We start from the raw sequence: 14079 nt of genomic DNA, 5'->3' as shown, positions 1-14079 counted from the left end.
CTCCATAAACAGGCGTCGGAGCTTTATGCCGGGAATTTCCCGGTGAATCCAGTACTTAAAGAAAAGTATCCAAAACTCGTGGAAGAGGAACGCATACTCCCCAGGGAAACGCGTGTCACTCTTGCTCAACAACAGGTTAAACTCTTACCTATCCAGAATCAACCCCGACGTACAAAATGTATGCCCCGCTTGCAATGTGTCCCCACATAACACCAACCATCTCTTTAATTGTAATGTGGAACCAACGCCTCTAACCCCCTTTCCTTATGGTCCACCCCTGTTGAAACGGCAATTTTCCTTGGACTCCCGTTAGAGGATATTGATGACAATTTGTGATCGGTCGCGGCTATTAGGTGGGGCGAAGTATTGCTACAACAACAACAACCTAATTATTTTCTAGCTTTTCGTATTATTATTATTTCATGTAAGCATTGTTTTCAATAAAACCGTTTAACTTAAAAATTTTTTTTTAATTATTTTATTTTCAAGTTTTTAGTCTTTATTTAATTGCCTATTATTTCTCATTCTATTTAGTTCATTTAGTGACTCATTATTACAAGGACTCTTTCCTGACAATTTGTTACAATCTAAGTCGTCAACACATAATCCTTCCAAAGACTTCACTCGACTCTGTGCCACGTATGCTTGTCCCTCCTCGAAATCCAAAATATTTGGATGTAACTTCTACTGGACTATGTGTAATATTTGTTCTAAATATGAGCCAAATCGGGCATCATAGGTCGCTTTCTATTCATGTATATATTATGTGTTCCAAATATGGACCAAATCAAATCGGACCACAAATACGATTTTTGTGAATATCTCGATCCTTGCGCCACCTAGCGACGATTTTTTTTTATAGGTCGCTTTCTATTAATATATGTATTATGTGTTCCAAGCATGAGCCAAGTCGGACCACAAATACGATTTTTGTGAATATCTCGATCCTTGCTCCACCTAGCGGCGATTTTTTTTCATAAGTCGCTTTTTATTCTTGCATGTATTATGTGTTCCAAATATGAGCCAAATCGGACATCATAGGTCGCTTTCTATTCATGTATGTATTATGTGTTCCAAATATGGACCAAATCAAATCGGACCACAAATACGATTTTTGTGAATATCTCGATCCTTGCGCCACCTAGCGGCGATTTTTTTTTGATAGGTCGCTTTCTATTCTTGTATGTATTATGTGTTCCAAGCATGAGCCAAGTCGGACCACAAATACGATTTTTGTGAATATCTCGATCCATGCGCCACCTAGCGGCGATTTTTTTTCTTATTATTGCATTGTCATCGGGTTCTGAACTATATTCCAAGCTTTAAGCTTGTAGCTTATCGGGAAGTTACTTAAATTTCAATTACAAGATTCGTTCACAACGGCCGTGCGACCGTGCATGCGGCCTGCCTGTCAACTCAAGCTAAATAAAACCGTTTAATTAAAAAAAACACCCCTTATGCATATTTATAAGCTTGCTAGCGTGCTAAAAATATTTATTATGACTGTAATTATATATTTACTATTTATATTTTCAAAATAAGAAACAAAAAACATTGTAATTAAATTCCCTTTAAATATTTCTTTCATTTCATATGACACTGTCCGTACTCTCCTCTGCAAATCCATACAAACTAAAGGTCTTACCGAAAATGCGCCAATGGAATGTGGCATGGAAAATAGTTGCCCACATCCGTGCCGTTGTGCCGATGGTATTGTTGATTGTCGCGAGAAGAGTCTGACAAGTGTACCTCTTTCGCTGCCAGATGATACAACGGAGCTGTAAGTAAACATATGTGCATACATACAAACTAATATTTATTTCCAGTGTGCCCTGTAGGAAATTGTGTAGATGACTACTAAAAAATCTAGTTCCAAACTAGTTAACTCATAACACTTCCCTACAGGGTACTTACTTACGGATACTTCCATATATACCCGCACATACACAGTCAGACATAAGTACTTGAGAAACTGTCAAACATTTCGCTGGTAAATAATAGTTTTTGTGTGGTTTAAGTGTTCACTTTTGAACACCTCAAGCAACTTAACAAATTCACTTTTTTGTAATTACGCTTTCTTTTTCTTCATTTACTACCTGCCATGCAGAAAATAACGATAATATTTTTAAAATACGATTGTGTTCTTTTCGAAATTTCCCTTTTCAGCCGCTTGGAACAGAACTTCATCACAGAATTGCCACCAAAAGCGTTTGCAAATTTCCGTCGTCTGCGTCGCATCGATTTGTCCAACAACAATATTTCACGTGTTGCACATGACGCTCTGGCCGGGCTAAAAGCGCTTACAACACTGTAAGTATGAAAACCCAGGGAACGAGAAAAATTCTCTTGAAATTTATTTGTATAAAAAGTCGATGAAGTAGTTTAAAGTACAAGCCGAATTAAGTCGAATTATTTGATTAAAATGTGTAAATTTTAAATGAGTAGTATTAGTCGGGTCGCTATCCCTATCACCATCGCTACCCCTATCTCCCTCCCTGTCCCTATTCCTTTCTCTATCCCTATCCCTATTAATATTACTATCCCTATTCCTACCCTGAACCCTATGCGTAGCTCCATCCCTATTCCCATACCTATCCATATTCATAACTATCCATCCTATGACTTATTGATCGTAGGATCTCTGTACTAAATATTGGATATCTGAGTCATATATTTGGGAAGATATAGCGAATTTGGCGGCCGCCGTGGTGTGGTGGTAGAGTGCTCCGCTTACCACACCGAAAATCTTTGGTTCACGTCCCGGGCGAAACAACATCAAAATTTTAGAAATAAGTTTTTCCAATTAGAAGAAAGTTTTTTCAAGCGGAGTCGCCCCACGGCAGTGATTTGGCAAGCACTCCGAGTGTATTTCTGCCGTGAAAACTCATCAGCCCTGCAGAGGCCGTTCGAAGTCGGCATCAAACATGTAGGTCACGTCCCCCCAATTTGTAGAAAAATATAAAAGGAGCATCTCGCAAATTGAAAGAGAAGCTTGGCTCGGTAAGATTTTTTTTACCCCTCGAAACTTCGTACTTTAACCGCCTCTTACAACAGCGTACCTTCCGCGGGAAAATTCTAGGTCCCATAACCCACTTACATTTCACTTATGTAGGTAATATAGCTGATGTTGTATACTTTCCCTGTCCTCAGTACATCTGAAGTTGGGACAGTAATCATAAGATCTTGGACGATATCCCCGGCCTTATCAGAGGCAAAAATGTGCTTGTAAATCCTTAGTCGAATGTGATGTATGGCAAGTGGAAAGTTTTGACCAGAGCATGTTTGCCCTGTTGATAGTGCTCGTAGTCGCACGGAGAGTTGAAAAGAGACCATAGGTATGCCTCCGAAGCAATGTTTGGAAGAATGTGGGCGGCCTTACCTCTAGCTTTAATAGCTTTAAATAACTCGGGATTCACGCACCCATAAAAAGCTGATACTCAAGAGCTCGGCAATTGGTTTTTGTCTCAATGTCAAATACCCAAAAGTCGCGCTGGTGGAAAGCAGTCTGCCCAGGGTGACGCGTGTCAATTTGGCACAACGATTTGGATACTGTAATAATACTCATTCAGAATCAACCTTGACATACCCAATGTATGTCCCCCTTGTAACGTGTACCCACATGACACTAACCATCTTTTAAGTTGTAATGTGTAATCAACCCTTCTAACTCCCATATCACTTTGGTCCAACCTTGTTGAAACTGCAAGTTTCCTCGTTAGAGGATATTGATGACAGTTTTCGAGTTATCGCACATATTGGATGAGTGAAGCACTGGTAAAACAACAACAGCTCGGCAATTTCATTGAGATGGTAACTCCTTCTAGAAGGGAAGGGAGTTCGAGATGTAGACATTAAACAAAAGTGGGGATACCACACCACACATACTCTTCTAAATTTTGCAGTAACGTGCCGTGATGGACTGTGTTTTCACCCAAAGTAGTCGAAAGAAAACGCTTCGCTGCACCTTATAACTTAAGCTTGCCCATGGAACAGCATTCATTTCATTCAGGGATCGCCTGAGTTAGTCCCCGTTTACAGCATACAATTCTTGAGTTCAGGTCTGCCGAGACATAGCGGAGGGCGTTATAAGAGAGGGGGAGAGTACAACAGCATACGCACGGTGAAGTCGTTTCAATTTTTTTTCTTGCTACCTCTTCCTTTCTTTGCTTGTATGCCATTTTTGTTTCACGCTTGCTTTCAATAAAAATTGATAAAAGTAAAAGCGAATAGAAAGCACAAAAGGGAATGCCAACACAGTTGAATTAAAGATCTGTAGGAATGTAGGCTGCAATTATCGGAATATAGACCGTTATCTTGTGGAAAATACATAGTTGCAAAAGGCTGAATGTGCTATGATCACACGGTGCGATGCCGATGTGCCATTTCGGTTAGGTTTAGAAGTTTATACGCTAGAAAGAGAAACCATAGAAAGAGGCAGCAAGTTGTCTTACTAGCAGAATTGAACTCAGAATGAATCTATGAACACCCTTTTTGAAAAAGAAAGAAAAGCTGAAATAGGTGAAAACATGTGGCTGGACGTACTGGAAAAGGAAAAGGAAAAATGGTCATGAAAAAATTGGCGAATGAATTCTTCAAGTTTGGGCCACACTTCGGTAAGAACAAGAAATACGATCTGATAACCAATAACCAGCTGGTTCTTAGAATACGAGGGGCGCACATATCCGCCATTTTAAACAAATCGGTGAATTCTAGAGAAAGTTGGACAGTATGAGGCCACAATCTAAAATTCAATATACTATTTCGAATATTAGCAGTTCTATACATAACTATGCTGCTTATAAATAAATACACAACAACAATACAGCAACCAGCCACACTTGTCTACATGAACACTTCAAAGTGAGCCATTTACACACGTACATAAAAGGCGACGAAGAATATTTCACACACATAACCAGCAGCTTAAAGCAAAGAGGTTTTCTCACATACACATATTTTTTTTCTTTTTTTTTTGCGGGAGGGCTGAAAAATGCCGAATGCACCACAAGTGCTGCCGTCGCAGCAACCGTGTCTCCGGAGACTAAAAAACAGCCCCGTTTTGGAACCGTCGCCCACCCCGGCACCACTTTCGCATTACTTCAAGGTGGCGTTCCATATTTCTCATTTTTTAAAAGCCTGCATCCCTGCGACCAGGTTCCCGCTATTTCCTCTGAGTGACGATTTAATCGCCACTGCTTCGCCTGCGCATTTCTCTGCGCTCCCTCTCAGCATCCATCAGGCGTGTCTGTCTATAAATGCCATTTTTCTCACTGCAGTCCAGCACTCTTTCCTGTTGCACATTTGTGATACTAAATTTCTCGTGGTAGGTTCCTCCCCAAAAACTCTATTTAAGGCGAGTCTTTCCTCGTGGAAACCGGGGGCAGTGGAACATGACGTGTTCTGCTTTTCTAACTCCGTGCCACACATTGGGCAAAGAGGATCTTCCTCCATCCTACGTTTCCATAAATACTCTTTGAAACCGCCATGTCCACTCAGTATCTGCGTGAGATGGTAGTTCAGTTCGCCGTGCATCCGCTCATTCCATTGAGCTACGTTCCAAACTAGCGTGAAAGTCCCTTTACTAGAGGTCTCCCACCGTTCTTGCCATTTAGCTATTGTTTGTGTCCTTACTCTTTTCTTGGCTTCTTCAGATGTTCGCTCGATATTAGTGTTATTTAGATCGGCCATTTCGCTCGCCAGTAAGTCCACTGAGATTTTCCGGGGTAGAACCAGGATCGCGTCGTCGGACACCGTCCGATAAGCACTTGCTATTCTTAAAGCTGCAAGTCGGTACGCTGCTAATATATCTTTTTGATGGGTCCGTTTAGATCCATACCACACTGGTGCTGCGTATAGTATTATTGAGCTGGTTACTGTGAACAATAGCTGACGTGTAGCTTCGCTCGGACCACCAATGTTAGGCATTATTCGCATAAGTGCTCCATTAACTTTGGTAACCTTCTCTCCCACCGCTCTGAAGTGCTCTTTGAAAGTTAAATTAGAGTCAACGTGCACAGTTAAGACTAACTCGCTCGCCGACCTTTTGGAGCTTACTAATACCACTTCCGTCTTTTGTCTAGCCAACTCCAGTCCCGTATTGGTCAGCCATGCCTTTATTCTTCCTACGGCGTCATTACATAATGCTTGAGGCAGGTCCAGTTTCTTGGCTACTACTACCACTTGTCAACAGCTAAGAGCAGAAGTTGTTAATCACACATACACACTCATAACAAAGTATGACATACAACTGTTCTAGAAGGCATGTACGTGAAACGTCTAGACCTTAGGAGAAATGGGCGCACCAGGTAACCGAGACTATAAAAGCAGCGCAAGCTGAGGAATAAGGAACTAGTTTGATTGAAACACACTATTAGTTGTGAAGTATAATTGTGAAGTACTACTCCCACAGTAGACTAAATAGAGACCATTTTGCAATACTGAATATTGGAGTTATTTATTAGACAGTTCAGCGATTCGAACGTTAGTAGAGGTGCAAAATAATCGGTATCCCCCAAAATTCGTTACAATATATTAACATTTTTTTCTGTTTCATATAAGCTTAAACTGTTATGGTCTATATTAAGAAGCCCGAAAATCCACACACATTTATCAAATAAAAAATTGTTCGTTCAATTGTTCGTGCGAAATCAAAACAGAATTTGGAATGTTTGTTGTTTTTTGTTCTTAATTAATTAGTTATAGCCAAATGAGCGAAAAGATAAACACAAACATCAATCACCCAAGTGCGGTGAAGTGCTGTGTGTAGTGAATTTATAACAACAAATCATTAATCGATCGTTTTTACTTAACCACACAAAACAGCTAGGCCAGATGTTGCTCATTTCTGGCACAAAAATTTATTTACTTTGTTGAGTTTGGACTTTCAAAGAGTTTTTGGAATTTTGCGATTTTTTTTTGGTTCATCAAAATATTAAAGAGTTACATTTTTACATACGATTGTATGTACATTAGGGTGGTTCTAATAAATCAAATAAACTGTTTTTCTAGTCTCACCCCTTCCAGTGGCATATCAATGGCAAAAATATCACATTAAAATGTTTGACACCATTGGAAACGGTTAAGAAGTACCACACAGTGGTTAAAGCCCCAATATCTTGAGAACCGCTATACAACGCGCCCTGACCGTTTCCAATCGGGACCAATATTTAAAACGAAAGATTGATTTGTGAAAATTTTGTAATCATCCCAATTTGCTTTTTTGAGATTAATGTATGTCTGCCGTTCAGAGGTGATGAAATTTGATACTCGCTGTATTGAGAGGAGTACGGGCAAATTGTCAGATGCTAATGTAAGCATCGGCTGCTATTCAACGCAGTTTATGCGCTGACGATGGAAATTTCTGGCGTGCTTTGAAATTTGTCTGCAATTTAGGTCAGAACATCGTTATTCACCGTGCAGAAGGTCGTATTGCCTATTTGCTATCCGACTGATATCCGGCAAGGCGAGCGCGCGTTCCGCAAAGTCATCACTTCGGCTTCAACACGCTTCATCCCGGCAGTTAGAATACCTGAAATCATACCACATTTCCCGGTCAAATCTGCAGCCCAGTAATAGAACGCGACCTAGCGAGCCCCGTTGATCGTACAGACCCTCACATTAGGAATCACAACTTGAATGTAATGCGTCTGGTAAATGAATACAAACGCGCTAAATGCGAAGAGCATCTCAAGAGCTGTAAGTTCTCTGTGGTTGTCGGTAAATTTTGGTCAAGCGCCTATCTAACCCGACAAAATACAATAATAAAGTATTCAGCGCCTTTGGTGATAAAACTCTGTAGGACTCGAAGAAATCCGCGAGCGCTTTCTACCGGAAAATCGTAATGTATCCTTCATTGCTACAAGGCTAGACGCCGCGCAAACAGCTGGGCAAATAAACACTAATTGGACGTGCTGCAAAAGTATTTCTCCTAGTAAGGTCTGGGAAACCACCTAACGAAAGTGAGTCATATCGACCGATATCACTTTTCGCTAGTAGCGACAACGTTGGAAAACATTCTGATCCCTCATTTTACCGCGAATTTTTGCAAAATGCACAACACTACCACCGCGCTAAACGCCATAAACACCGAGGTAAATTACGGACTAAACCAGCCAAAACGGTGCTCACGGCACTTGACTTGTCAAAACCTGTTGACACAGTCAACTACGACACACTACTCCAAGACATAGAAAGGTCATCCTGCGCCTCTAACAGCAGCTTTCCTATCGTGCAACCACTATTGTATAACCGATTCTAGACGTTAAAAAACGAAAAATTAAATTTAGATTTGTGATTGTTTGAAGGTATGACGGAAATTTTGTTTATTTAGAACCACCCTAATGTACATACTAATTTGATATGCATATAGATATAGATACATATTTGTATACGATACAGTTGCGTTTGTCTCAGACTTACAGATTTAAAAATCAGCTAAGAAATATGAATTTAGCCTAAACTTTTTTCTAGCCAACTACTTATAACAATATCGCTACCGTGATATGGGTGTCGGGACATCGAAACATACAGGGAACAAGATGGCGGATGAGCTGGCACGGCGTGGAGCGGCTTTTGATGCCTCAGGAGCGAAGGAGGTCCTTGCACTCCTGGGACTCATCAACAAGGGTCGCATCTCCCAGCACTGTGTGAGTGAGGCCAAAAATAGGTGGAATCGGTTGCGGACCTGTAGAGTTTCCAAGAGCGTCTGGCCATTATATAAAGAAAAACAATCTATATCTGTCCTTGAAGATGAACAGAAGGGATATATCCAGAGTAGTTGCGGTGCTCACGCCGCATTGAACAATTGGGGTACATGCGGCAGGATGGGACTGGAACACAATACCTCCTGTCGCAGCTGCAAGCGTCCGGAGGCGGAAGAAACGGTTGAGCATATACTGTGCGAATGCCCAGCACACTGTTGAGGCAGAATGATGTTTTTTGGAAAGCCCTTTTTCGAAAGCCTTCCAGAACTCAAGGATGTTAGGCCGGGAGAGCTTCTCAAATTTATAAACTCCACGTGATGGATATAGGGGACGGGGTTCCCTGAGGCGTTTGGAAAATGTTTATTAGTCTTCTTACAACATCCTTTCATTGGTTAACTCACGATTTTGTGGTATCAAAACGGCGCATGAGCGCTAATTGGAGTCAATTGGGACTCGCCACTCCAACCAACCAACCAACCATGCTTTAGTGATGGGGCAACCTAAACCTTATATTTTTCGTTTCCAAGACTTATTGCCGCCCGGGCTGCGGCCACTTTTCCAACAATATTAGTTCATCCTCTTGACCTCGGAATTGGTCATTGGATTAGACCCACAAAGTTTATTATATCCCTAAAGAAAGAAGACATGGGGCTCATAGTAGACGTATTTATGGGGCATTGCATTCTTGCGAAACATGCAAATAAACTAGGCCTAGTCAGCAGCAACACATGTAAGAAATGGGGGCTGCAGATGGGAACGTTCTGCCTGTCTCACGATTTTCGTCGTTTAGGTAGGGCTTCGCCTATTATGTTCTAGCAATGACATGAAGTCGATGTGAAGTCTTTATTGACCGACTAGCGAAAAAATAACTCTGAGGATTTTATTGAAAGGGTTTATGGAAATGAAGGGAAAAGAAAGGAAAGGAAAGGAGAGAGAAATAGATGAAATGAAAAGATGGGAAAGGAAAGGAAAGGATGGGAAAGGGAAGAAATGGAATGGAAAGGAATGGAACGAAATGGAAAGGAGAGGAAAAAAGGAAAGTAAAGGCAATAAAATATAAGAAACTAAAGCCGAAACCGAAACTTTAATTGAACTCGGACGTCGTATAACCAGTTAATTATCGAAGCGTTAAGGGTATGTTATCGATAGCAGCCATTATCGAATAGTTGCCGTTTTGCTATCGATTTCTTTTGGGCGAATTTTCGACGATGTATTGACGAGTTATCGATTTTTTATCGATGTGTTATAAATTTACTATCCATATCAATGAGTTATCGGTTTTTTAGCGACGGGTTATCAATTTTTCACCGAAAACCTATCGATTTGCAAAGTGATTGGTTTATTATAGGATTGTTTGAGATTATTTAAGTTATAGATAAGTTATCGAACGGTTTTATGTTTTTTATCGATTAATTATCGGTTTTTTATCGACAAGTCATAAGCTTTCTAAGCGACCTCTAGTAAATTCAATAAAATACACAAGTTTTCTGGAATCTTCAAGAGTACTTGGTACTGACGTTTGTTTTTTTTTTTATTTATTTGTTTTTTCGGTCTAAAAAGTACAGACTTCCTTACAGACTAGTTAAAAATAGAGAAAAGTTCAAGCTTAAATTTATAAATGCTATTATTAAAGTTAAGACGACCACTATATCGATTTGCTAGGTGTAAAGCCTTGTATATGGGTTCATTCAACGCGTAATTCGTTCGATGAGTTACTTCAGCAAATAGTCTGGTGTGCCTTAGATCACGTCGTGAAATGTATGGAACGAATAAATTAGATAAATCAGAGCAGTTTATATTACCGTTGATAACGTTATAGGCAAGCATGAGTGAGATACAAGTTCTACGGTCATACAAAGCCTGGAGACCGAGCAATTTACGCCTGCTGATATACGATGGGAGGCCATCGGGACAGTGAAGCATACGCAAAGCAATTTTGATGAAAATTCTTTGAACTCTCTCAATTTTATGTGAGCTCCCTTCATAGAATGGACTCCATATAATCGAGAAATATTCCATACGACTTCTTACCAATGCCGTAAAAAGTGCCTTCAAAGTCATCGCATCCTTGAAGTCATTGGAATTACGTCTAATAAACCCAACCATTGCAAAAGATTTGGAAATAATAAAGTCAATGTGATCAGAAAAAATTACACCCAGATCTTTTATCTCTCGACAACGGTTTAAAGATCCAGCATTTAATTTGTAGTTGAAAAAGGTGGTAGTGACCCTTTTTGAATAAGAAACCACGCAGCATTTGTTAGTATTTAAAAGTAGGTTATTACTTGTACACCATTCAGTAAAATAATCGAGATCATATTGCAAGTTAATACAGTCAGAAGTATCCCGTACCGTTAGAAAGAGTTTGACGTCGTCTGCAAACATTAAACGTTTAGCAAATTTGAATTTTTGAGGCAGATCATTAATAAAAATTAGGAACAACAGAGGACCACAGTGGGATTCCAGACCAAGCGTTAATAAGCACAGTAGACTGGTTGGCTTCGATTGACACAAAAAGCTTTCTATTCGATAAGAAACTTGAGAAGAACTTCAGCAATCTTCCGGTCACTCCGTACATCCCCAGTTTGTGCAATAGTATAGAGTGGTCGACCTTGTCAAATGCTTTCGAGAAGTCAGTATAGATGACGTCTAGTTGCGCATGGCATCTACAATTTGGCTAGTGACTAAAGCCAAATTGGTAGGAGTAGACCTGCTGGGAAAAGACCCATGCTGACACTCAACAATAGCCTTGTCTATGTAGTCAAACAGTTTGCTTTGAAGGATACTATCGAATAGTTTTGCCAGAGTACTCTGCTTAACAATAGGTATGTAGTTGCGAATATCATTGCGGTCACCAGACTTGAATACCTGATTTATGGAGCCTAACTTCCAAGAGTCTAAAAAGATCCCATGGTTCAAGCATCCCTGGAAAAGAATTGCCAGGGGTTCAGAAATTTGAACATAGTTTGAAGAATAACGGAGAAAATCCCTCGCTATCTGATTTCGGACTATTATTCAATTTTGAAATTGACAGAAATACATCTTCGGCTGTAATTTCAAAAGAAGAAAGTTGACGCAGAGAACCAGAGTAGAATGCCAGACTAGGTGAAGAGGTAGGATCTAGGTATTCCTTCTGAAATAATTTGGCAAATAAGTTACAAATATCTACCGCATTACTGGACGATACACCGTCATACTCCATGCACGTCGGAAATCCGTTAGTCTGCCTCTTGGAATTAATAACCGACCAGAAACTAGATGGATTCGTCTTCAGTTTTGATTCCAGATTATTCAAATATTGTTTAAACAAGAACTTATTGAGACAGTTAAAAGTCGATTTAAGCCTGACAAAGGTAAGACGATCGGATTCACTACTTCTCCTTTTATATTTCTTAAAGGCCTTACGTTTTTTTATTTTTAATATTATTAATTTTAGTATTGAACCAGGGTGGCCTATTGTTCAGAATTTTCCGTTTTCGCGGAACAAAATTCGAGACTGTTAATGAAAGCCTTTGCTTTAAGAGTTCATAAGAAGCCTCAGGCCCATTAGCGGAGTCCAAGAAGGACCAATCAGTGTCGAGGAGAAACTCGTTTATCGCAGGAGCATCAGCCTTGAAATAATTATATTCTGAAATTTTTGCAGCTAGGTTTTTATCAAAGCTATAAAACTCGAAATTTGCAACCAAAGCATTGTGATGTAAACTGTTTTCCAAGATTGGAGATAGACACTCCAGGCAAGATATTCTTAAATCATCAGATCCGAAAGCGAGATCAAGGAACCTACCATTACTGTTTGGTTGAGTATTGTATTGTTTTAAGCCATACCAGAACAAAGTGCTAACAACAAGCACATCGATATCGGATCTGATATTTATGTGTAAAGTATTACAGCCACTTGACCAGGAGATACTACTTAAGTTAAAGTCGCCTAGATATATAATCTCATCAGACGGATTGGCAGTACTTATGACATTATCTAAATGTTTATAAATGCCTTGTTCTCTCTAATTCTCTCTAATATCCTTTAGAACTCTGAAGTCGTTTTCACATGGTTTTCATCGAGTTATGGCCTCCCAAAGTTTGCTTGCCTTTTTTTTCCAAATTATGAAAACACCATCTCAACAAAGTTTTCAAATTAAGAAGCGCTCTTGTGAAAATTTTTTATTTTTTATATGAACCGACGCTCCAATCTTTTGGGAGAAATCAAAACTATACAGGAGTTTCATATGATCCATCAAGCAGGAAAGGCGTGGACAAAAGCGCGGGCTGCAAAATTTCTCAGATCATGTTCAAAGCCTACGATATTAGACTCACAAAGTGGCTCTTATCTCTGGAGAGAGAAGACTTAAGGCTGACGATGGGCATACTGACTGGACACTGCTTTCTGGCGTCACATGCTTATAAGTTAAGCCTCGTCAGTAACAGCAAGTGTAGGAAGTGTGTGCAGGAAGAAACGGTTGAGCACGTTCTGTGTTCGTGTCCTGCGCTCGCCAGGTCAAGGCTTCAGCTATTAGGGGCGTCAGAGTTGTCAGATCTCGAGGCAGAAATTAAGCTGGATCCTAGAAAACTGCTAGTATTTGCCAAGAGGATGGAGTTATTCTCTAACGTATGTCCTGGAACCTGATTGGGTTTCTTCCGTTTGGTCGTCAAACAAATTCTGGTAACACTATGCTCACATTCAGTCTATGTGAGGTCTTTATTGACCGCCCAGTTGAACCTAACCTACCATATGGACCGACCAAGTCTAGCATACATATGTACCTCATTATTTATCTTTTTTTCATATTTTTGCACGTGTTGATCTTTTTTTGTATCTTCTGACATTGTTGGCCTCATAGCAGTAGTCTATAAATTCCAAATGTACCCAACGTTGACTCCGCTCCTAAACCGGTTTAGGCAGATTATTACTGAAACTCACCAGCGGCTCACTCTTTACTGCCCGCTGGTGGCTAGTAGAGCACACATGACTACTTTGTATGTGTATGTTGTTGTTTTTAACTTTGTACGGCATGTCATGACTTTTATATTATTTACAACTTCGCAAACGAACTACGAACTACGAAAACACTTACTTATCATCAAGTATAATGCACTCACTTCACTTCACTAGCTTTTCCAATTCCATTCGTCGTTATTTGATGGTCTATATGATGCTAGATTTGAGCTGTCTCGTCGTCGTCGTCGCCGTCAAAGCCATGGATGCTTTTTATACAATACATACAAGTAGGATTTTTAGTACCGCTACATAAAATCGAGCGATTAATCTAGAGATTGGTCTCCGATTGATCTCTTTTGTCTACATTTGGGCATAATTGATTCGCTTTTACACCTTTCGGGTGCAGTTGGGATTAGTCAGTTTAAAATACATGTAGCCCAT

The 14079-nt window shown here is 40.0% G+C and overlaps 1 protein-coding gene across 1 annotated transcript in view; it reads left to right on the top strand.

The window, feature by feature from the left end:
• Positions 1-14079, top strand: part of sli (slit guidance ligand) — a 271300-nt gene that overhangs the window by 174405 nt on the left and 82816 nt on the right. Inside the window, 2 exon segments of the mRNA XM_067772110.1 lie at positions 1639-1780; positions 2167-2310. Coding sequence (XP_067628211.1) covers positions 1639-1780; positions 2167-2310 — 286 coding nt within the window.

Source organism: Eurosta solidaginis, chromosome 3 (assembly GCF_040869045.1).
Source record: "Eurosta solidaginis isolate ZX-2024a chromosome 3, ASM4086904v1, whole genome shotgun sequence".
NCBI lineage: Eukaryota > Metazoa > Arthropoda > Insecta > Diptera > Tephritidae > Eurosta > Eurosta solidaginis.
Note: the sequence above shows the minus strand (reverse complement) of the source record. Positions and strands in the feature narration are given on the sequence as shown.